This window comes from Gavialis gangeticus, unplaced genomic scaffold, assembly GCF_001723915.1.
Source record: "Gavialis gangeticus isolate Ggan-Ray unplaced genomic scaffold, GavGan_comp1, whole genome shotgun sequence".
NCBI lineage: Eukaryota > Metazoa > Chordata > Crocodylia > Gavialidae > Gavialis > Gavialis gangeticus.
The window spans coordinates 87,843,969-87,868,521 of record NW_017729034.1 but is presented as its reverse complement, the minus strand read 5'-3'; the positions used below and the strand labels follow the sequence as shown (position 1 = coordinate 87,868,521).

At 43.0% G+C, this 24,553-nt stretch overlaps 2 protein-coding genes across 4 annotated transcripts in view; one reads left to right on the top strand and one right to left on the bottom strand.

The window, feature by feature from the left end:
• The window catches only part of PEX3 (peroxisomal biogenesis factor 3), a 35,634-nt gene extending 33,815 nt beyond the window's left edge, over positions 1-1,819 (top strand). For 2 of the 3 annotated variants that reach the window (XM_019527127.1, XM_019527128.1), the window contains 2 exons: positions 383-479; positions 904-1,816. In XM_019527127.1, the coding sequence (XP_019382672.1) occupies positions 383-479; positions 904-987 (181 nt within the window). In that variant the 3' untranslated portion in view covers positions 988-1,816. Of the gene's footprint in view, positions 1-382; positions 480-903 lie in introns of all 3 variants that reach the window. The other variant, XR_002099405.1, reaches the window with a different exon arrangement.
• Positions 1,820-3,173: 1,354 nt separating this feature from the next.
• On the bottom strand, positions 3,174-24,155 carry FUCA2 (fucosidase, alpha-L- 2, plasma). The gene is made up of 7 exons (XM_019527379.1): positions 23,956-24,155; positions 19,473-19,660; positions 17,372-17,711; positions 16,480-16,690; positions 12,504-12,694; positions 10,442-10,550; positions 3,174-4,898 (listed from the first exon to the last, which is right to left on the bottom strand). Exons 1-7 carry the CDS (start codon positions 24,126-24,128, stop codon positions 4,758-4,760), a joined length of 1,353 nt encoding a protein of 450 aa, XP_019382924.1. The 5' UTR covers positions 24,129-24,155; the 3' UTR covers positions 3,174-4,757.
• Positions 24,156-24,553: the final 398 nt, after the last annotated feature.

Genomic DNA, 24,553 nt, shown 5'->3' with positions numbered 1-24,553 from the left:
AGGAGCAGCAGGGCAGAGCCCCTGCTCCCAGGGCTGCCGTGCCCGCATCCTGTGTCCCCTGCCCCCCTCCGCATGCAACATGCCCCACGCCCCAGCTGGGCAGCTTGTCCCAGCCTGTCTCTCCGCTCCCCTCCCCCCATCCCAACAGACTTGCCCACTGGGGGCAGCTGTGTCAGCTGCCTGTTTAGTCTATGGCTGTATCTCTGATGTGGCCGAAGCATTTCCGAATCTATTCAGATGCTTCAAATAAATTCGGAACTTTTAATTGGTCTCCGGATTCGGTTCCCGAATTGGGCCAAATCTCTGAATCAAATCAACTACTGAAGCTTCGCACAGTCCTAATAGCTAGGCCTACTTCTCATTAGCTTTTTGTTTCCTATAGCCTTTCGAGTGTCAGTTTGCCATTAGCCAAGATAATTCCAATAATAAATGGACAGATCCATTCAGTTTGCAGTGAAACTCCTAGTCACTTTGTTCAGGTAAGAACTGCTTAATGTCTTAAACAGCTGATGTCTGTTGAAGTAGTCTTTGTTTTTACAGCAATATTATATTGTCCTCTTTTTCATACGTTGTTTAACTTCAATAACTTTTTAAAAGGGCAAGAACAATCAACAGCATTAAAAACAAATCAACTTAAAGCAAATTCCTTTCTAAAAGAAAACTCCTTCTTCCTAAAATTCCCTTCTCCCTTCTAAACAGCTGTGATCACTGTATGGAAATGCAGTGAGTTTCTTAATCCAGTTCCATCTGTAGATGTGATTCTAATTAACTTTCAACTATATGATTTTTAGACTGACCACTGCCAATGAATGAGTTCTTTACTCAGTCTTTCACACTTAACAAAATTGGGCATTTCAGTGGTAAGGGAGGCTGGTACTTAAAGTTTATTTTTACTTCTTCCAGGACCTGCTCATGATGGAACAAGTGAAAGACTTTGCTGCCAATGTTTATGAAGCTTTCAGTACCCCTCAGCAACTAGAGAAATGACCTGTGCATCATTGGGACAGATCATGTATTTATAGTACATCCCTTGTGGCTATTGGTGAGAACTTATAACGATTTGGGTTAATTTCATAATGGTGTAAGAATGCTAGGCCTACAGAAATATACTCATTGAAATAAGTGGAATGCACTTGCTTTTGTTTATATAATAGAAACCTGATTACGACACCTGATCTAGAAAGCATTTTCATCGAAAGACTCACTGAATATGAAGACTGTTGTAAGAAGACTTTAAACCTATTGAATAGGTCATTTACAGTTAATTTTACTATATGTGAAAGGCAGCTGATGTTTATACCAGGATACTGACACTTGGTGAGACAGACCTGCTTGGTCTGTGGTAAATTTAGAGAGAAAAGTATTCTGGGCATTAAGCTCTAGAACAACAGACAGTAAACTAGGTGAAATTGGGCTCTTCTCCTTCCCTTTAGATTTCCTTGAGGAAAGAGGGATTTTAATTTCAATGCTACAGATGCCATTCTTGGCTATTTAATATTCCAGAGGCAAAATAAGTTTTTGCCAATTAATATTTATATTTGACCAAAGTTCTGGATGGTTGCTGTCTTGCTTAAGACTTGAAAGTACATTGATTGTAGAGGTTATCGTTTATGCTGTTCACTAATGGCCACTACTGTACACATTTGTTTGTAAATATTTTATCTTAATTTGTATTAATTTTAAACCCAACTGTCTGTATTGTAATAAAATATTTTAATGTAAAGCTTGTGTGTGCAGTAATTTTACCAACAAAAGAATGTCTATACCACATTCAAACTTTACATACCTGAAAGGAAAATAAATTGAATCTTCAGTACAAGTGTCTTGCTTTTATTTACACTGTATGTTTCTGTAGGAAAGTAAAGACTAGAAAAATAATTCCTTGATATACAAGTTAAGACAACTTGATTTTTTTTAATGCTGTTTTTGTTACACAGCACACTCTTTTTTTCCCTTGCTGCTTAAATATCCAACCGTATGGTTACCAAACTGTAGAGAATGCTATTAGTGAAAGTATTTAGAATTATACTAGGGCAATAATAATCTACTGTCATGAGGGCCTGAAGAGCAGGGAGTGAATTGGAAAAGGCAGAAAAAAAGGTTTCTTATTGAGACCTCAAGAAGAAAGCCCAGCATATAGAAGCTTGCCTATAAGTCTATTCCAGTTATACAGTTGGCACAATAAAATGTATCACCTACAGAAATCCTTAGCAAAATAACTGAGGTGGAGATGAATCTAAGATGTATTTCCCAATGTACTTCCCCAGATCAAAACTGGAAGTTCATGTGACCTGTAGCAACCTAATAGAACCCTCTACAGCAGGGGTGGCCAACCTGCAGTTCCAGAGCCACATGCAGCTCTTCTGAAGTTAATATACATCTATTTGAATCTTTGCACAAGCACATGGTAACCAGCTTCCAAATGGTTGCTGGTCACTGTGTGCTTGTGTAAAGATTCAAGGAGATGCATATTAACTTCTGAAGAGCTGCAGGGTGGCCACCCCTGCTCTAGAAAGTTGACCAAGTACACCTGTTTATTCAGCCGTCTAGAATCAAAGCTTCAAAACCGGCCAGTTATTTAAGTTTTCTCTTATTCCTGACATATTCCTTAAATCCCACAGCTGAATCCCTTAAATCCTATGCATACTGAAGTCTGGAAAAACTCCAATTGATTTCAATATGCCAGGATACCATCCCTTGAAGTTTGTAACCTGGAACATCAGCATAAACAGAGAACATAAGGTACATGCAGAAGTTGGCCCAAAGAGTATCTTGACAGTATATCATTATACTGGATCCCATAAAAACCCCTGCACAAAGATACAGCTTTCAGGTAATAGAGATCCTTGCAGAATTTGGTCCTATGCATTCAAAACAGACAATTTCTAGTTTTCTATACATTATTCTCAAGGCCAGTTTAATTATTTATCTGGATGCGTAGGATTCAAGTAAAGCACCTCTCTCACTTTAGATTCTTCTGGTAATCCTTTACAGTTAATGTAAACAAGAATCAGCAGTAGCCCTGTAAAATAAAGTTATGCATACAGTACAAGTAAATAAAATTTCCCACCTGTATAATCCCAAATATGAGTACAAGAATTGGAAATAAGATTCAGTTATAAAACCTAGTCTCTTAAATGTTACACCTTATATACTTCTGATATAGAAAATGATTGCTTAGAAAAGATTTTATTTAAAACACTCTGACCTTACAGGAATTTGAATGCTAACTGATACATGAGTCTTCTAGTCTAGTACCACCAGTCATGACTAAGGCCCCAGTCCTTGAGACTTGAGCATATACTGGTAATGTTCTTGAAATCAATACAACTACGTGCAGCACCTGAAGTTGGAAAGGAGCACAAGGCTTTGCAGAACTAGGGTCTTAAGAAAGAAAATGCTATGAAACTTAGTGATGAAAATAGAAGCATGGTACATGTGCTGACTTCCCCATAGCTCCAAAAGTGAAGATAAACATGTGGTACTGAAGTCTTCTGTAACTTAAATCACAAGTTGTGAAGTGGGTTCTGAGTCTTTTAAAGACTGTAAGTATAGCCTATATATTCTGCAACTGAGCCCCTGACTAGACATGTATATTATATACCTGAGCAAGAAGAGCTCAGGCAAAGGACAAAGACTGTCCAAAGCCTTGCATCAACTGGTAAGTTAGCTCTGTAATGGGAACAGTATTACTATATTGAGGTGGGCAGAACTGTGTCAGCAAGGTCGGTTAGTGTAGGTGGAGCACTATGCTAATGCAAGCATACCGCTTTCAGTACTAGAGCTAGTTTGGTTATCCAAGCAGTTGTGCCAGTAGACATGATGTTACATCTGCTTTCTAACTGCTGTGGATGCACCAGGTAAGATTTTTCTGCCAGTGATCAGGTCTTTATATTTCCTTTATTATGAGTATGGAGGAGAGAGAAATGGGTCACAGGCAGAAAGTTTCATACACTGGGAAGGAAAGAAGTGACAAAAAACCCCACCAACTTAAATTTAGATCTGTTGATGTTCTAAGAGTCTAAAGTAATTGTTGGGAGAGACAAGGATGCCAATGAAAAAGGGTTAAAATATTAACCTCTATATTTTTCATACCCTTTGCAGGAACAGTTAAAAGGATGCTTTTTGACAAAATCATTTATTTTCCTGCTTTAAAAAAATCTTAAATGATCTTTATAGAACCAAAAGTGCACAAAGTTAAAAGCAAGAGAGAGAGATTGGTAGAGTTGAGTTCTCATGAACACACTGCTCTGATCAATGTATGAATGCAAAATTTAGCTCAGCCTTTATCATTCACTTGTTTAAAAAATGAGCTCCAAGTCATGAGAAGGGGTTAGTATTCCATTTGTTCACATAGGATTTTGGCAAGAACTGCAAAAAAAGTAGTTTTACTGGCCAGTGTGGAGAGATTGAGGTAGATGCTGTGATTAGTGCACGTTTTTTTCACCCTCAGTGTTGAACTGAAGCCCACTGTAAGTCAGAAATCCAGTATCAGGTTTCAAATAAAGCCCAATGTAAATTCACCCCATCTTTTAACACCAGGGAAGATAGAACAGAAGGGCCAAGTTCTCATCCTACTAACTTGAAACCACAACTCTGCATTAAACTTGCACCCATCAATCCTGATTTCAGCTCTGTTTACAAAATTCAATACCTAGACTCTTAATTAAAAATATGAAGTACTCCTAACTATGCTTGAATTAAGGATTTCTGGGGGGCGGGGAAAGTCTACAACTTTCAATCTCTGTATATCTTGTTCAGTTAACATTAGTCAGTTGCAGAGTCCACCCCCATTGGCATGGTAATTGACTAAGGGTTAACTGAGGTACAGCCACTATCATTCCCTCTTCTCCTAGTGAAATCCACTTCAGTGGTTCCTTATATCCAATCAACTTCACCTGAAATGAAAAAACAAAGCAAAGCATCAGTTAAACAGCAGTCTGTTAAATGTGATTCATGTCCTAATTACTACCTGCAACCCACACATTTATCATACATTCCTCAATAGGGAAGATAGCAAAATAAATGATCCTGTGCCCATGTTAGTCCAGACTGTAGTTACAATATCCTTTATGCAAGTGGCAGAATAGATTTGTACCTTACAGAGTAATGACATCAGAGATGTATAGCATAGGCTTTTGTGAGCCCAAGCTCATTTCATCAGATACTGTGAAAGGACATGTCTGGCTTCATGCAAACAGTCACAGAAATTTAAAAAGTATTTTGCTACAGGTCCCTGACAGCCAGGAAGGGACCACATTTCCACAGTACAAATTATTTTTATAACAACATGAATTTACTGCTGCTTATAGAGTGCTACCAAAAAGGACAGTATACTAATAGGTAAAATCCCACATATAGATGATTGGGCATGACCATGTATGTGAAAATAAAAGATGCTCTAAATGCAGTAATGCATTTGAAAACTTAGAAATTTGGCACTGCTTTTCACCCAGAGCAGGAATGTCAAATATCGGCCACAGAGCCCTATTATCCGACCTGCGATGCTGCCTTCCGGTCTCAGACTAGGCCCCAAGCCCTGTGCATTGGATCTGGTTCCCAGGGCTCAGGGGCAGTGGAAGGGATGGGCTCTGCCATGCTCTGGGGTCCAACCTCAGCACACAGGTGACCAGGAAGGGGGGAGCACCAGGCTCCCAAGACTCAATCCCAAGGCTCTGAAGTTGAAAGGGGCAGGGCCAAGCCCCTGAGGCCCAAACCCAAGATCGGCTCCTAGCACTTGGGATGGTGAGGGGTGGTGCCATGCTCTTGGGGTCTGATCCTGGTATGTGGGGGCAGAAGGGGGTGGTGCTGGGCCCCCAAGCCTAATCCTGGCTCACAGGGTTCAATCCAGCCCGCAGATCAGCCCCACCCCATTCATCTTGGCTTGTGGGGCCAAAAGGTTGAGCACCAGTGGTTTCAACTAACTTGGTGCAACTTACAGTTTTATATTACACAGCATACAAGACTCAAGAGCACATAGCTTTTTAAAAGTTGTTTAGGCATTTAAAGATGCAGGTAGGTGCTTTGGAAAAATCCCACTAGGATAAAACATTAGGATCCAAAAAGGAATTTAGGCATCACAGTGCCCAATTTTTAGGTGCCTGCCTCTGCCTCCTCCCTCCCCCCATGGAATCCACAGTTGTCTAGACCCTCAATACAATACATGAGGAGAATCAGACATCTCAAAATGGGATCCACAAAAACCAACACTAAGTAAGAGTAGCCTAAAATAGCCAAACAGGAAATGCCTAAGACAGTGATGTAGCTTAAACTGTATGCAACTCCCTTTATTCGCATTCACAGCCTAGAACCCTCCTAAATCGCGTCTTTCAAAAGCAGAGCAAGGAGTTACATATCTTTCTAACAGACAGTGTTGGGGAGTAGGCATTAGGTTCACCCAATAAATCAGTATGTAGGAGACCTGGGTTCAATCCCTGTCTGAGGGGATGCAGTCTCACACACCAAGGCCACGTCCAGATGAAAGTGGCCATTCGGTATGCGGTGCTGCAGACCTGTCTGTGGTGCCACACTCCGCACGCTCAGGCATTCCCCACACCACTACCTTGCAGCGCAAGGAGGTGGGGTTGACCCTGGAATATCCCAGGGTCAAAAAAACCTGTGTGGAAAAAAAGTGGGCTGGTGCACGTGGCAGCAGCATGCACCACCCAAAACCGGAGCCTGACCAGCTGGAGCTATGCTCCAACTGCTAGCCAGACTCCCACCTGCAGGAGCACTTTGGCTCCAGCTTCCCCGGCCCCCAGAACCCCAGGGAAGGCTGCTGGGCCTCTCCTACCCCACCTGAGGTAACCTGCCACGTGCTGCTGCTACTTGTCCCTGGGGAACCAAACATTTGTGCTTGTCTGGATGTGGCTTGAGTGTCCAAACTATGAAACCTCTCCATCCCTTCTGTTGATAAAAAAAATTCACTGGCCCAGACAAAGTGAAAACATGACTACTGTAGTGGTCAGAGCACACAGCTGGGAGATGAGACTTGTGGATTTGAATCTCTTTAGATAAAAGCGGTTTGAACCCAAATCTCTTATGTCTTGTATGACTGCTTTAATCAACTAACCTACTGGATAAGTGGGAGTGCAATGAGACTTCTTGCTACTGCCATAAAAGGCTGCTGCTACAAATATGCAATGCAAAAGTAAAGAAGTGCCATCTGTCTTAAAGCCTCTTCTTTGCATTTGCTGAGAAGCATCAGCCAAATCTGCAGCAACTTATGTGATTGTGTAGTTCAGTTGCCAACTGTACTTTGTGCTGAATTAGCATTCTGTGGGTGTGCAAAACAAGAAGCGCCACTTATATGGCTAGAGGGTGTTAAAGAGGACTGAAAGTAGGAAGATGGTTTATCAAAAATTGGCTGTGGCAGGGAGAGAGTCTTACTTGGCTGAAGACAGACAAGAAGTGGAGCCCAAGAGAGTGTAATATAAAAAAAAGACTTTGGAAGAAAGAAACTCCACCTGTCTTAAGTTATACTCCAACACTGAGGTATATTCCAATTTCTCTTAGAAGGGCGGACAGCCCATAGGAAGGGAACTTGACTGAAATTTACCAGAACATATCTAAAAGACAGGATCAAAAACTAAGACAATGTAAAACAAGTGTAATTTTGTAGTGGGTACATCGACATGTGAAATTAGCATGTAACAATAAACTCAGGCACAGTTCATGCCACAGTTTATTACTCCCAGGCACAGCGTTCACGTGTGCCCAGGACCACAGCATGTTGAGTCAGGGCGAAGCAGCCTTGGCTGGCAGGGAGCCCAGGGGAGTCAACCTGCCAGCCTGGGGCTGCTCCATCCCACCCAGCTCGATGTACTGTGGAAGGGCTGGCTGGGGCATGTGGGTGCTATGGTGGAGAGCTAAGCAGCAGGCAGCCCCTGCACATTAGCATCCTCATGCCCCAGCGAGCCCGTCACTATCTACACATGCATTTTGGCACAAGTAACTATTCTGCTGTAAGATGGTACTTGTCCTGGAGTTAATTAATTTACTGTGCCCTAATACAGACATACATGTAGACAGTGACTCTTCACTGGGGAGCTAATTAGTCAGCTCCACAGCAAAGCTCATGTGCAGATGCATCCTGTAAGTCATTGGGTATATTTCCAGTTCTATGCATGTCAGGCAGTCCCTTCCATTAGGACCTTTCCCAGCTGTGTGACAGCTGGAGGCAGACCAGATCTGCTGTCAGCCTAGGCTGAGCAACACCCTGCCTCCTACCGGGAAGAATTCCCTAAAGCCTTCTGCTTCCCAACACTACACTTGCTTGACTCCACAACTCCCACTGGAACATCAATTGTTACTGGGTTCCTAGAAGAGCTTTAGCTTTGTTTTTTCCTTTGGTTTTAAAGATTTCTCCCTCAACACTAGCAGAGAACACCTATTCCCACAACCTGTAGAGCACAAAGAACAGGATTCCTGGACTCCAGAACTTCAAGGGAAAAGTAGGTTCTCCACTAACAATTAGGTGATAAAGCATCCTGAACTTCTGCAAGCTATTTTACCTGCCACAAAAGAGCCAGCTCCTGCCACCTTGATGCTAATGAGTCTCTTGTCTTTCCTTACAGCCAGCTGTAGATGCAGCACCAGCAGTAGGAAGAATGACATGAAGTGATTCAGCTATCATTCCTTAGGAGACAGACCTCTTTCAGTCTCCAAGAGTCCCTCAAGTGGACACAAATAATTCTGTTTCACCCTCACGTGTTTATGTGAGGCATGTATGTAGCACAGAAAGCTGCACTCTGGCTGCATAGGTGGCCAAGTGAAACAGAATGACCCCGGCAGTAGCATAATGCCAGGCAAATCCCAAAACCTTAGTTGCAAAAAAAAAAGCAAGACAGCAGAAGAGAAAGCCAGTAACTCTCCCATCTGTTAGCCCAATAGCCTAGTGGTAAAGGCAGTTGCCCAGGGAATGGGAGGCACAAGTTATAGACACCACCTCACCAAAAGAGGGTTCACACCTACATTTCCTTCCAGAAAGATGCTTTAACCTCAAGGGCATGGGCTGGTCACTATCCGAAGCACCCGACAGGCAGCCAGGAGAACAAACCAGGGAAGAGGTGGCCCAATGAGATGGAACAGTGCCCTGGATGGGAAGGGACCTTAGGTTCTTGCTGGTTCTCTGCCTCCCAAGAGGGCCAAAAATATTCCAGTGCTGGTTATCCATTGTACCCAATGCATGTTAAATGCAAGGTGCAATTGCTTCAAGAGGAGGACTGGAGAGAATTCTCTGGGCATGCTAGACCATTCAGTTCCTCAGATACAACTCCTCTCAGTGGACAAATAAATCATGTATTATCAGAACATCTTTAAGGCTCAGAGTCTTCAGTTCACAGTGAAGAAAGAGCCTACAACTACAGAAAACCCATTATTATCCTCATGCAAGCAGATGCATCATTTGGTGGAGGACATTACAAAAAAGGAGCGTTCCAGGCAACTTTCTGTGAGGACTGTTTGGCACGGACAGGACTAGAGTGGAAATTAATTAGCAGGACACAACTCTGTCTTCTTGCAACATATTCTATTCTATATTTGTATTACCAAATGTGCCAGATGTCATAGGATCATTGCAAAGTAAGGCTGAAAAGGACCTCACAAGGTCATCTAGTCCAGCTCTGCACAAGATGGGATCACTCCTGATAAAACCACCACAGCCAAGTGTTCATGCAACCTGCTCTTTAAAATTTCCAGGGATGATGATTCCAAAATTTCTTCAGCCTGTTCCAATACCCGACTACTCTCATAGCTAGAAACTTCCTCCTAGCCTCCAACCTAAATGACCTGATGTCATTGTTCCTAGTCCTGTCCTGTAAGGCCATAGAGAATAGTCCATCTCTCTACTCTCTTTAATTGCCCTTCAGGTATTTGAAGACCATTACCGGACCCTCCCTCAGTTCTCTCTTTCCCAGACTAAATAACCCAAGTTCTTTCAACATACGGCATGCTTCCCAGACTGCTAATCATTTTTGTTTCTGATCAACTCTTTCCACTCTAAGTCTATGAAATCTATTAAATCTGTCCCTGCCCTTCTTGAAATATAGGATGCAAAAACTGAACATAGTATTTCCAGGTGAAGCCTCACCAGTGCCAAATAGAGCAGAAGAATCACTTCCCTTGATTTGCGAGTGACGCTTCTTTTAATACAACTTAGTATGCTGTTGGCTTTTTGGCAACAGAAGCACACTGATGGCTTGTATTCAGCTTACGGTCAACTGCTGAATGCGTTAGTGCTCTTGTACTTCTTAAAACAAAAACTGTGTGCAATTAAAAATATGTATTTTTTTAAAAACACATATTCAATGCTGACAGTGCATTATTCAGGAATGATCTAATCTACCTTGTGATTATATTCCTTTCTCTATTCAATGACACAGTGTAGTACATGCCTCACGGAAGTGGCAAAAAGAAAGCAAAAGGAAAAATAGTTGCTTACCTGTGTTCTTCCAAGAGTGGTTTTTGGCTCACCAAGTATCAGAGTCCCCGAGACAGGCCAGTTAAGGAAAATGGCATACACAACGGCTTCTTTGGGTTTAAATGTATACCTAGTTGGAAATGGGGAGTCATAAAATTTTCATCCAGTTTTTCTTATAATTACTGTTAAGGAACTAATCAATGCACAGAGTTTTCAGGACTGGACAAGAGAATTTGAAAAGTTAGCAGCAATTAGTTTGCTTATCCAAATTCAATAAGAACTGTTCATGAAAGTGTATAACAATGTACATATTGTTCTTAATTACTTGTATAGAACAAAGCCTCCTTCTTCACGTTGCACAGTTTTTATGTTGGATTTTAGCAGACCATCCCCACTACCCCCACCACATGCAAAACCTCTCTCTCATGACATGCTAGTATTTCTTATTAGTTTGGTTCAGCTTTTTCTTGTTTTTGAAGCTGTATTGTCTAAGGACTTCAAGACTATACATCAAATCTTCCTAAGGGCAGATGAACAGAAAGGCCCAGGAAGGAAAAAGGGGTTAGGGCCAAAACTCATGATCCATGTGAATGAATGCAGATTACAGCAACAACCAATCAGGAGCCACCGTGGAGCAGAGCAGGATCCAGAGATTAAAAAGGGGCTGGACTTGTGAATGAAACAACTATTATTTCATCAAGTAATTTATCTATCATATTCAAGGTAAAAAGTGTGCTATGGCCTGCTATTAACCTTTCTGGGACACTTCATTAGTTTCTGTTTAGCTTGTTCTTTCAAAAGGTGGTTCATGTCATGACATCCTATTATTTCTTATCAGCTATTTTCTATTGATCAATATGCTACAGCAACTGCAATTTTATGCTTTAGCTCTTCAGTTACTCTGACTGAGAAGCACAAAAAGCTCAAGGATACACATTCAGCTCAAGGATATACATTAGCTTCTATTTCACATGAGATACTCTCTTTTTCTCCCAGAATTTTTCCCCTGAGCAGTACCATGTATCACCTCCTTCACCCCACACACACCCACAATAGGACCAGGTGCTATTCCACTTATCAGGTATCTAAATGATGAAATACAAGCTTACTCCATCCTGCTCAAGTCCCTGAAAAATCATTAACACTATGTCTGTGGATCCCCTTCCTCCTCACCACTTCTTGAAAATCGTTCTTAAGACTGTGATAAAGGCATGTTATAGACATACTAATAGGAGAAAGATTTTTAGGGAGCTGAGCATGGTGGGACAGAATTGCATTTAGATGTCTGACAGCTGGAACAAACTATGGTCTTGGGGCACTACACAGAGTCACCAAAAGGGTTCTTTTCTGGGACAGGAAAACTGCAGGCAAAATAAGCTGGTTTCTCACAGGGTCCTGGCACATATTCCATTTATTGTGCAATTTGTGTGTTAACTGCACCATAAACAGTGCAACATATTCAGCTGATTCATGGCACCACAAAGTGGCAAACCAGCCACAAAGATATTCCCTAAAAAATGTAAAGCATCTTTGTGGCTGATCTGCCTGGCGCCATGAATTTGTGTGTAAAATCCCCCCATGTCTTTTGGGCTGCACATGCAGGTTTTAGAACTCCTGGTGCACAGGGACCCCAGGATCAGGGAAAGGTTCCCAAGACCAAGACCTTTAAAAAAAATGCATGTATGATTTTTTGATTTCCCAGCATACCAGGAACCCATGATTGGAGACAGATTCTTCAGTCTTCCAGGACCTTTAAAACTGGCATGTGAAGCCCAGCTGGACTGTGTACATGGGTTTTAGACCACTCAGTGTACCAGGAGTCCTGCTGCACAAGGAGCTTTTAAAACTGTGTATGCATTTTTTAGGCTGACAATTCCGTGATCAGGTTCTGACTTCCCAACTCAATAACCGGACCTCCTGCCATGTACATGTCACAGTGTGCAGTTGTGAGGACTGGGGATCAGATCCCATTGTGCTGTTTAATGAAAGTCTGCCAGTGCCTATGTGTAATGCTTTCCACCAGAAGCTGAACAATTTCTCATAAGATTTCTTCATATTCTGCATTCTGTTTCACTAGCCTTACCAGACTCCTGGTGTGGAGGTGTCATTTTGAGCCCTCCATGGTTTAGTTTCATAAATGGCTTCTCCATTGACCTTCAGCCAGGCACCCATCTGCCTTAGGCGTTCTTCAAATATTGCAACAATGCAACCATCATGAGTTGGCCCAATATTCATCAGGAGATTTCCTCCACATGATACCGTTTCTACAAGTTCCTGAAACATTTCAGAAAAATCAGAGTGTGAGATTATGGCCAATGCTGACATGCCTATTTTTCAGGGGTTCTCACTGAATGTAGCTTCAGAGATATGGTACTGATAACACTGCTGCATGCCAGAACTTTAAAGGCTGTTCCAGCAGTTTATATAGAATTTAAGCTTCTGATAGGAACATTACATTTTTAGCCCTTGTGGCTCAAAAACTCACCCCAGCCGTGATCTTGCATACTGACATCTGCCCATGTCTGCATTGTTTTGGGCTGTTTGCATTATGAGGTATTCCTCATTTGATTCTAAAGCCCAGAGGCAAAAGTGTCAACGTTCACTATTTCAGTGTCAGTCATTGTAAACATTCAGCTATTCTAAAGTGGTGGGCACAGCTGCGGATTGTAACAGAAACTTGCACGCAATCAACCACCCACTCCCCACCATCTGACTTCAGTGAGCAGGTGACTGTCATGCTCAAGAACTACTTGTGTTCTAGAATAAAACAAAGCATTTGGCTTCTTCAGCTAAATAAAGTTTTCATTTCTTTTCCAAATTATATTGAATTTGACCAACAGCTTAAGGGAAGCTGCAGCACCTAAAGCACTAGGAAGCAGCTAACAGGCAAAGCCTTTTTTTTGAGGTGGAACCTCATATCAGTTTCAAGGGGTCCCACTGAAGTCAATGGGGCTCCACGCAGGAGCACAGCAGTCTACCAGCAAGGAGGCCAGTCCGGGATTGTAATCCTGCCTAGTCTTACTGTTAAGATCACAACTGGCTGCAAGAAAAAATGTCCATGAGCAAACACAAACATTTACAAAATTTAAAAAAGGTGGGACATCAATAAGGGCATTTGAAGTATGACACTCCCCCTTTCCTTCCCTCTCTGCCCCATTCATTCAAACATTTGACACACCTGGGCCTATGTAACTGGGAAGTTATTTCTGCAGTAGTCAAATGTTCCTTAAATATATTAAAACCTTTTAAATCTCTCTTATACCAGGCACCTCTGAACACCTGGAGCCTATACCCCATAAAGTGATTCCCTGGTGTAGCATTAAGATCTCAATGACTTCAGCAGAGTCAAATGTTATTCCACCCCTTAGATGCCTACATACAGTCCTACTTCACCCTGCTGGGGACGAGGTGGTAAAGGAAGAATAAAAAAAGCACCCGCCCACCATCATTTTTGTATTACTGTTTTGTTCAGAGACTTAAGAAAGACTAATTCTTTCATTTCAAATCATATATAAAACATTAAATATACAAACTTTGAAATGTCAACAAACTAAACAACCTTTAAAATTGAAGACTTATATTTCAGATAAAAAACTAAGCTGTTATATTGTAAAGGTAGGAAAGATAACTTTAGGTTAAATGTATGCATTCGATTCTGCGTATGCATGTATGTGCGTGCAGAAATATTGTTGCAAGTGTTATTTAAAATATCTGCTGAGATTACTTTTAGAGATAAGTTACCAGTTCAACTGAAAAGCTTTTATCTCCAGACATACACCAGACATACAAGGTTCCTGAACACCTCTGAACCCTGGGGGGCAATTAATGTGGGCGCAGAGAAAGAAGTATGTCTGGGGTCTGATGAGTATCAGTAATCTGTTCTCAGAACTGTCCATTGTAAAATTTACAACTGGCACTGGCATTAGCACCAAAGGGCAATATTGAGTTGTACTGCTGACTCGCCTCTCAGAGAGGGTACCAAGGTTCCCCTATAGGGACTGACATCTGGGACAGTGGTAAAATAAGATTGCTATGTCTACCAACCGCAGCACATTCATGTGTCATTCCTCATCTTTTAGCGTTTATAAAATAGAAACACTTGCTTTAATGAAACATACACAGTGGTTTAAATATATTCTTATGAAAACAGATATCTATATGCTTATGAAAACAGATCTCTAAACCAAACTCAACCCCTGTGGCTTGGAGGCCTGATCCTTACCTGCCTTTTCGGCCACGGGGGGAAGGGAACAGACAGGTGAGCTACCGGCAGGCCAAGCGGTCCCTGAGCTGTGTGGGGACTCCCCAGGTGGCACCCAGCTCAGGCAGTCCAGGGGGGTGCAGCAGCCGTGGAGGGAAGCACTGGCCCCCACAAAGGGAAGCACCAGGCCCCTGCACAGAGCTGGCAGGCAGGCTCCAGGGGTTGGGTGGAGGAAAGATATCAGGCTCACTACTTTCATTTTTTTAATTTCAGTGAAACCTGTCTACACAGGATGCTGTTGGGTCCCACAGCCCCTAAGCTGTGCAGGGCCCACCAAGCCCTGAGCAAGTCAGCTTCCAGCACCCCGTGCACTGTTACACTTTGTTAGATAGCAAACTAAAACACCTCGGAGATGTTTTATCTTGCTATGTACCAAGTCATTTAAAACGGAATACACTGCCAAGTGTGCAAACAGCAATGCCATTAAAGTGATGCAAAAAGGCATTTAAGCTGTTTTAAAGGCCAATTTTGTGGCGTGTACAAAAGCCCAACAGTAGCAGATGGAATATTCTAGAACAGAGGTTCCCAAACTTTTACTTATTGTGTACCCCCCTTCCAGATTTACCAGCTGCCTGGGTACCCCTACCAGAATGCATTTTATATTTTAGCCCCTTAAACGCCAATTATTATTATAATGAAATTTTAATCTGCCACTACACAATTTCTCCCACATAACCCCTGAAGGTGTCCTGCATACCCCCAGGGGTATGCATGCTACAGTTGGGAACCCCTGTTCTAGAAGATACAGAGCAGCTGCAGAAACAAGGATATCTTTTTTGCACTTAAATACTGAAAATGCTTAGTATGCAATTTACATTAAATACTCAGGACAACACTAAATAAACATGTCATATCTATTATAATCTCTACTACCTTACAAATTTACCTCCATGAGTAAAGAGTATAGACAGAGCCTTAAGGACAAAAAGAGGAGGTAAAGCTTGCCTTTTGCATTTATAATAAAAATGACAGAGGAATTTATGGACTTAATTTTCATCCTTGTTACACATGTGTAAATGTAGAATAATTCAAAGTGATGCAACTGAGTTATGCTACTGTAAAACTGGTGTAAGAAAAGAGAAAAATCTAATCAAAGGATATGCATGTTTAAAACAGAACCAGTACCGAACTGAACTGGATAATGCATTAAGAGAAAAATGACCATAATGACCGTGTCCACACGAGCATAAATATTTGATTCAGGAGCCAGGTAGCAGCAGTGCACCATGCGCCACCGCTACTTGTCCCCAGGGAACACCTGTGCCATGTTCGCTTTGGCATGTGGCAAGTTACCCCGGGTGGGGTAAGGGAGGCTGGGGCCAGCACTGGGCTGGCCTCAGCAGCAGGCTGGCCCCAGCAGCCTTACCTGGGGTCCTGAGGCTGCAGCAGCAGCAATTCTGCTGCACAGAGCCTCGCTAGTAGCTGCAGCACAGCTCCAGGTGGCCCAGCTCTGTTTTTGAGCGACGCACACTGCCCACACATGCGCTGCTCCACCTTTTTTCCCCCCACAAGTTTTCTGAACCCAGGAGTAAAACAAAAAAATAAAAACCCCAGGGGAAAAAAAAAAAACATGGAGCAGTGCACACACAGGCAGTGCTCCATTGCAGCCCAGAGAACATCTGAATGTGCGGTATGTGGCACCGTAGACATGTTTGTAGCACCACATACCACACAGCCATGCTCATCTGGATGCGGTCAATGAGGTTACACAGCAATTCAAGTTTTACCATGACACTGAACTAAAATACATCAGAAATGAGTAGCAAATAGTGTGTACAATCTCTTTGGTTTACTGTACCTTCACCAATTCTTCAATTGTTAAGTAATCACTTAGCTGCGCATTCCTCCTGTAACCCCATGACCACTTGTCTATGGTCATACAGTTCTCCCATTTGTGAGGCAGAAGGTGCCCTGGGTTGTAGCGGTCACTACAGGTGTAGTATCCACCATGCTTACAAATGCTGCCTGCTCCCCAGCGATCATTTGTTACCACTGTATCCCGAACTGGGCTGAAATTAGAGAAGTTCTGAATAAGCATTTACAAATTTTAATAAAAAATAAAACACTTCTTTAATCTTCTTCCCTCCAGAAACTCAGAGGTAGAACACTTCTAAATTTCTTCAGTACATAATGGAAATGGGCAAGAGACCTGAACCAAGAGCAATCTTGATATCAGTGCTAAAGACCCAAACCTGCCCTTCATAAAAAAGACAAGTCTCCTGTTGATGCTCTTGGGAGATTTGCCTGAACATTGTGTTTTATGGGCAGGGCCAGAGGCCCAATCTGTGAAGAGCAGTTCCTGACTATATTCCTAAGACTTCCACCTATCCTCTTTGCCAGTATTGTATATTATTTTAATTTCCAGGACAATGTCTGAGAGAGAGAGCAAGCAAGAGAGAGAATGACTATACCATCTTAATGGAATAGCTTGTAAGCCTATACCTTTTTTACTGGGGGGGGGGGGGGGGGGGAGGTGCATCATTTTCATAACTTTTCATCCAGGTCTAATAATTTGATTCCTAGAATGCTTCTCTGACCCTTGTAATTGCTGGGAAATTAAGTGGGAGCCAGTAGAGTTATATTCTATCAACTGAAATAATATATACTGAAAGAAAGAGAGAAGCTAAAGATTGGTCAGAGTCCCAATTGTAAGGGTTAAATATATGGTTAAAGGGGGGTTCATTATATACCTGTCATTGTACAACCAGGCTAGGAAACCAGTGCTGTTCCAGTAAGTATCTGGTGCATTACCATCCCCATCTGACCAAAGGATCTCTGGCTGGTATTTGGTCACAATCTCATAGAGCTCAGGCAGTGACTTAGAAGTTGGAAATGTTCTCGTCTTGAACGCATTGGAGGCATCATCCAGGAAAAGGGGATTGAACCATTCAAACAGAGAGTGATACAGCCCAAAGCGCAAGTCTGTCCTGTTTCTAATAGATGCTGCTAGCTCAGCCACGATGTCCCTTTTAGGTCCAACATCTACAGCATTCCAGTTCCAAGAATATTTTGATCCCCACAAAGTAAAACCTAAACACAGAAAAGGAGAGAATAACAAGGAACAATTACAAAGTACTGCAAGCAGAACAGACCATAGTCAATGTAGCTAACTTTGAATTTCAAAATGTTTTACAAATATTAGCTAAGAAATCTTACACCTTTATGAATTAGGTAAATATTATTATCCCCAGTTTACTGAGGCAACAAGGTTAAAGTTCACCCCCCAAGGCCAAAGAACCTGCGTAACAGCTTGCTTCCATCCAAGTCAATGGGAGTTTTGACGTAAACTTTCATGAGAATTTTGCCTTGTGTCAGAGTGTGAATAGAGCTCATGAGTCCTGTGCCTATACTCCTAGAATAGTATCTACATTGAGGCACAACAGCCCAGTGCTTTGTCATATCATTACAATATTTTCCTTCTACTTGGAACAGGCACAAACCTACCAAGTTGTTTAGAATCCCAATTCTTGTTCATCTAATGCCCTGTAAGTAATTTTACCCCTGTCTGTGAAAATGTTTGCCATGATGTTGTAAAACAATTAGGTTTCTGAAATGTTCAGATATCCTGAAATAAGAGGCCTTTGAGCATAAAGATTTGTTCATGTCTGCCATTCAACCAGTTGCACGAACAAGTAGCACCTTAATACAATTCACCAAAAGGTCACAGTAAGAGGAAATATGGTCTTGTCATTTTCTGCAGAGTTCCTGCATAACCTTGGGGAACTCTTGTAAATCCGTCTCAGTTCCCCAACTATAAAACTATCATGAGTAATTCTGCTTCGTCTACTTTCTCCACTTAGATGGTAGACAGAGATTAAGATACTAACACTGATAGTTGTATACATTTTAAAATTTGTAATCAACTCCCAACAACATATAGTACTGCATGTATTACAGGACACTGGCCACTGTCATCCCCCCGCTTTACCTATGGCAGGTTAGGGTTTTGTGCCTTGTGGTTGTGTCAGGGTCGACTGTTTAGTTTTACTAATAGATTACACAATGGATTTGCATACGATGGTTTGGATAGGGATGATCCTGTTTCTGGTGTGCGGTTGGCCTAGATGATCTCCAAAGGTCCCTTTCCAGCCCTACTTTTCCATGATTCTATACACAGATAAAAATGTACATGGCTAATAAATTCTTTACACACAGTAATATTATCTATAAAACATTCCACAATTTACTCCTGTAGCCCAAACAAAGACAAATTATTGTGCCAAATGATGCAAAACTTAGATATAAATAGCAGCTACAGGAAGCTTTGTAGTACCCTCAGCTTCAGCCACTGCAACCATTCAGCTTCTTGTAGCATGACAGCCAACTTCTCCTTTTAGCTGGTCTCTGGCTGTTAAACAGACGTGCTTGTTCGCATTCTAACTGCAACGCATTAGAGCAGACTCTGATTAACTGAGGGGGGTCAGACTTGATGATCTCCTCAGGTCCCTTCCGACCCTACTATGAACTATTTGCATTTTAATTAAAACTGCTTCACCCACTGCCATTTTGAAATGCAGGGGGCCTTAATACACGTGACAGTGATCTGTTTTAATTAGAGCAGCTGTCCAGGAACTGCTCTAATTAAAACAGCACCTCCACTTCCAAGCACATATATAGGCAGCCTCTATGACCATGCCTATTTATGAGAGATTTGGGCCTCCTGTGATCCTTGCCACGCTGTCTAACATTTAGCCAGCTAAATAGGAGAGTTCCCCCAGTTTTCTGTTCAGCTAAAATAAATGAACTATTCACTAAAACTATTACCAGGTCTTATATATGTATCCCATTTACCTTCATGATGTTTTGAAGTCAAGACAACGTATTTTGCACCGGAAGCTTTCAGAATATCTGCCCAGCGGTTGGGATCAAAGAACTCTGCTGTAAACAACGGGCCAAAATCTTCATACCTGAACCCAGGAGGGTAATTATCCTCCATAAATTTTACATAGGGCTTTCTCCTTTCTTTCTGCCAATACCACCTACAAAATACACAATAAAATCAGCCAACAATATTTTTCAGCACTAGAGAATTCAATAATCAAATTCTGTTTTAATACTCTAACCAGCAGTACCCACTGAGATAAAGCTGTGGTAGAAGGACACTGGAAATGAAATAAAACTCCTTCAGACTGTAACAGATTTGCTGAGTAGACACACCCAGCTCTACTTTTCTCTTTATAGAGATTTCCCAGTATTTCATTCTGAGCTGTGTTGATAGGACTGGGGAACATGCAGAGAATATTATATAGGACCCAAGTCCTGAAAATTCACTACTGATCATATAAAGGTGGTAGGAGGTATAAGCCACATAGGCCACTCACTACCTGGAGTGCCAGTGCTTTAGGACCATCCTTTTTCTGAGCCCACGTGGTTTAGTGCTCTTTTCCTGTACCACCTGTTCAAGAAGAGCTGAATGCCCAAAACACCTTTTTGCCTTTGCCTCTTTAAGAGCCCCCCCAGTTTGTGGCAGCTGCTATGGATGACATCCATGTTACTGCACCACCTGCAACTCCACAGCACAACTGCTCCACCACTTATCCATTTTCCAGCCTGATTATGCCCCCAGCTCTACCAACTCCATAAACAGATCTATTGCTTACCATCACAGAAAAAATAGCAGGGATCTGCTCACAGAAGTAAATGCTACAGCCAACAGTAAGTACTTGAATGGTTAAGAATATGGAGGGGCTTAGGCTTCTGCAAATTGAGATTAAACTGGTAGGCTTAGACTTGTGTGGATTCAGACACAAAATGAGGAAGAAGAGGAAAAGGATTTTTCAATTTAAAAAAAAAAAATGTTTAAGTTCCCAGGCCAGCTTCAGAATCTGGAGTGATACCAGTGAAGTCGCCCCACAAAGATACAACTGAGAACAGAATTTGTGCTTACACGTGCAGAAATTTGACCCTGTGTGAGTTAAAGTCAAGAAGAAAAGAACTCTGCCCCTCCCTATCCCCACGCTCCCCAAAAATCATCTTCTGAAAAGGAAGTGGGGGAAATATTTGCAATCATGAAGTATTTCAAATTCAAAAGTAGACACCTTCCTCTTTCTTCTTCCCCTTTGTCATGCACATTTCCAGAACAACATTAAAAGTGCTGAGTACCACAGAGAAAAGAAAGGTAGAGATGGATCTGAGGAAGTTAGAACTCTTAGAACTGATACAGCTCAGAAACAAGAGCTGGTATGAACCAACAGAAAGAAGGTCAGGAACCAAGAGCCACACCAACATCTGTTACAAATGCTACTTGAAGTGAACATTTACACCTATATAAAAACCGGACAGGCAGATAGTAAGCAACAGTTCAAATACAGTATAAGGGGCAAAGCCATGCACTGTGTTAAAATTAGTTTATTTTAATGTTGTACTATTTTCTATGCCCAAGCATGAGAGAAACCAAGCCCTGCACAAGAAAGTCTTTTATCAGGGGAGAGGTATCTAATAAGACCACAATTAATGGGCTGTACTGTGTACTAACTTCATGTAACTGCAGTCCACTGTAGTGGCTTATATTTGAGAAAAGCTAGCACAAAATGCCTACAAACACTTTGGAAGTCTTTATTTCCTAATAGCGGAATACTTTTGTTGGTTGTTAAACATGCATGGTTAATACACTTAGGAAGGATTTTAACAATGATGATTCTACCATACGCTCTCTTTTGGAGGATCTGTATCATGATCAAAACTCTTCTACCTTTGGCGCATATATAATTGCAGAGACCCTTTTTGTTCAATATCAGACATGAGAACATTTCAGGAATTAAATGCAGTCTTAACATACCCAAAACTAGAGACAGCATCTCAGCCAAGACTATTTTAAACTCTACTAAGCAAAGAATGGTCTATTCACTTGTACCCTGCAAAGACAGTCAAGGCATCACCTCATTTGTCCAAAATGAATGTTGTGAGTAAAGTGGAGCCCACATCAAAGGACTCTTAAAAGCTTTCCCTGCACGTCTAATACATGTGGGTCAAATTCTGCCTTGAGAAAGATCAAGTTCTGAATATATGTTCTTCTGACTTTGACTGAAACTAGGCTATAACCCCATGAGAGAGGTGTCATTGCCTCTGTTGTACAAATGCCAGAGCAGTTCCGTGATTTGCTCAGGGTCACAAAGAAATTTGTGGCTGGTGTGCAACGGAAATAGCAAACTGGTGCACCAGACAACAGGCTTAATCCTATGAGCAGTCACATGTCTGTAACTTAATTCACACGTATGTCTTTGCAGACTCAGAAGCAGGGTTTTCTTGCTGTGGAAAGTGCAATTTTTAAAACCACACCTGCTGCCAAACAAAAGCCTCTATTTTTATGAATCAGCTAAACGTGGGCTCAAGCCAAAGTCTTGGGTTATGTAAAGCAAGCATATGCATGCATAGTCTTGAAGCTGCTAATTTGTTGTGTAGGGTCAGTCCATTAGAGATACGAGAGCATCTTGAATATCTGTCTCCACCTTTTAAAAAGGGCTCGAAAGGCAGGCCATATGAGAAGTTGAAAGAAATAGGAATGTGGAAAAGGCACTTAAGTGGGGACAGGCAACCCCTCAAGTTCAAGGGGGCTGTGGTAGGAAGCTTATATTTCCCCTCATTTATATCACCAGAACATTTACAGGGTTGGATCTAGCAGGGTGACCCCCTTTTGAGTCCTACTCCACCCAAAATTTAAGCAACTGCCTGCCAGCAGCATTTCTAGTCTAGATGGCTCATCGCTATCTGATTCCTCCTAAACTCTTAATTCCACAGATGTTAACAACCCTCTCTCTTTTTTTTTAATGGTCTGAACATGCCACCAGTCAAGCCAGCCTTCACTCTGCCCTGCTGCTGTTCCTATTTTACACCCCTGCAGATTTTTTTTTTACTCATTCCAGTACAGCTTCATTTGCATTTGCTTCACCCTCAGATCAAATAGCCCAACCCTTCACACCCAGCGTAGGAGGCAAGCTTTGAGTTTATCTGGAGAAAAACAGGTATTGTGTTATATGGGTTGAGGCACCTCACCGCAGGCATGCCCCTTTCCCAAGTTCTAGATCCCACCCCATTTAGTTTGGGTTTCAAACCCTCTCCAAAGCAGGGAGCCTCCAGGTTGCCCCGGGGGAGTCAGATTTGGCTTCCCAGAGACAGGCTGCAGCTGGGGAAGTTTAGGCTGGAGATGAGGAGGAACTGTCTGATTATGAGGGTGGGCAGGCATCAGAATGGGGAGAAGAATGCGGAATCCGCATCCTTGGAAACGTTCAAAAACAGGTCAAACAGATGTGCAGTCAGGGATGACCCTGCCTTGAGCAGGGTTCAATGGTTTTCAACCTTTTTTGTAGTGGAGGACCACTGTACCAGGACCCATTTGTAAACATCAAAGGACAGTCCCAACCCAGTGCCCCTCGCTCCCAACCCGCTACCCCCAGGCCCCCAGTGTGTGGGGCATGGGCCCCCCCCCCAAGCAGCCCCTTGCAGGCTGAAACTCTACCACCCTGCAGGGGAAAGTCACAGTTTCCCACATTTTCCTCCTTTAAAGGAGAATCCAGTGTGTTGATCCATTTTGGCAGGGTTTTTGGTTGCAGCCCTGTTGGTCTAAGGACATGGGCAGAACCTTGCCTGCCTCGATCCGTTTTCCAAGTTTGTTCACCACCCTGTTGTATATTCTTGCGACCCCCTGGGTTGAAAAATGCTAGAGTGGCCATCACAGAGGACATTCCGGTTTTCTGCTGCTCTGTCCTCTATTAATACGAAACCCAATGCCTTTATTTCTTATTTCAGAGGACATAAAGGCGTCCGGTTTTGTATCACTAGAGGACAACCCGGCTGTCCTCTACAACGGCCACCCTATTCACCACCCTTTCATATATTCCTGTGACCCCACAGGTTGAGAAACACTAGGGGACCCGATGAGGTCCCCTTAGGTGGTGAGGGTGGCCATCACAGAGGACATTCTGGTTTTCTGCTACTCTGTCCTCTATTGAAAAAGCACCAACACCTTTATTTCTTAAAGAGAAAAACAGAGGACATCAAGGCATCGAGTTTCGTATCAACAGAGGACAACTGGACTGTCCTCTACAACGGCCACCCTTTTGTAGATTCTCATGAGCCCACAGGTTGAGAAAGGCGAGGGGGACCTGATGAGGTGCTCTGAGGTGGATGGTGGAGCCGGAAAAGAAAAAGGAAAGGTTGTTTCCTGCCGGTTGCCGCGGCCTGGGGCCAAGGGGAAGGGGGACAGGGAGGGTGGAAGAGGAAGGGGAAGGGGAAGGGGAAGGGGACGGGGGGGCAGCCCCCGGCATGGAGGCCTCACCAGAACCACTCGCTGCCGAAGCTGGGCACCGAGAAGACGCCCCAGTGGATGAAGACGCCGAACTTGAGCTCGTCAAACCAGGCGGGCACCGCGCGGGCGTCCAGGGACTCCCAGGTGGGGTCGTAGCGCGCCTGAGCCGGCAGCAGGGCACCGAGCAGCAGCAGCAGCTGCATGGGGGCTGCCGGCGGGGGGGCTGGCGGGCAGCCTGCGGGAGCTCGGGGCGGCCTCACATGACAGCGGTCAGCTGACCGGGCGGAGGTCGGGGGAGCGGGAGGGAGCGGCTCAGTGCTTCTGCCGCCTCCCTGTGCCCGCGGGGCCGGGCAATGCCGGGGGTTGGGGCCGGGAGTGGGATTTGCTGCTTTGGGTTTTTTTACATGCTTTTTTTTTTTTTTTTAAACAAACATGTTTTTTAGGAAAATTGTGCGTGTCGCAAGTGAGCGATCTAGTTGGTCAACTCAAATCAGTGAGATCTAATCTAATCTAATCAGCTATCACCTCTGCCGCCCGTGTTGATTGTGGGGCTCCAGGTGGCCCGGTTGTCCTTCCCGACCCCGGCGAGGGGCTTGCGCTGCTTTTGGAGAGGGTGCTGTTGGCTGCA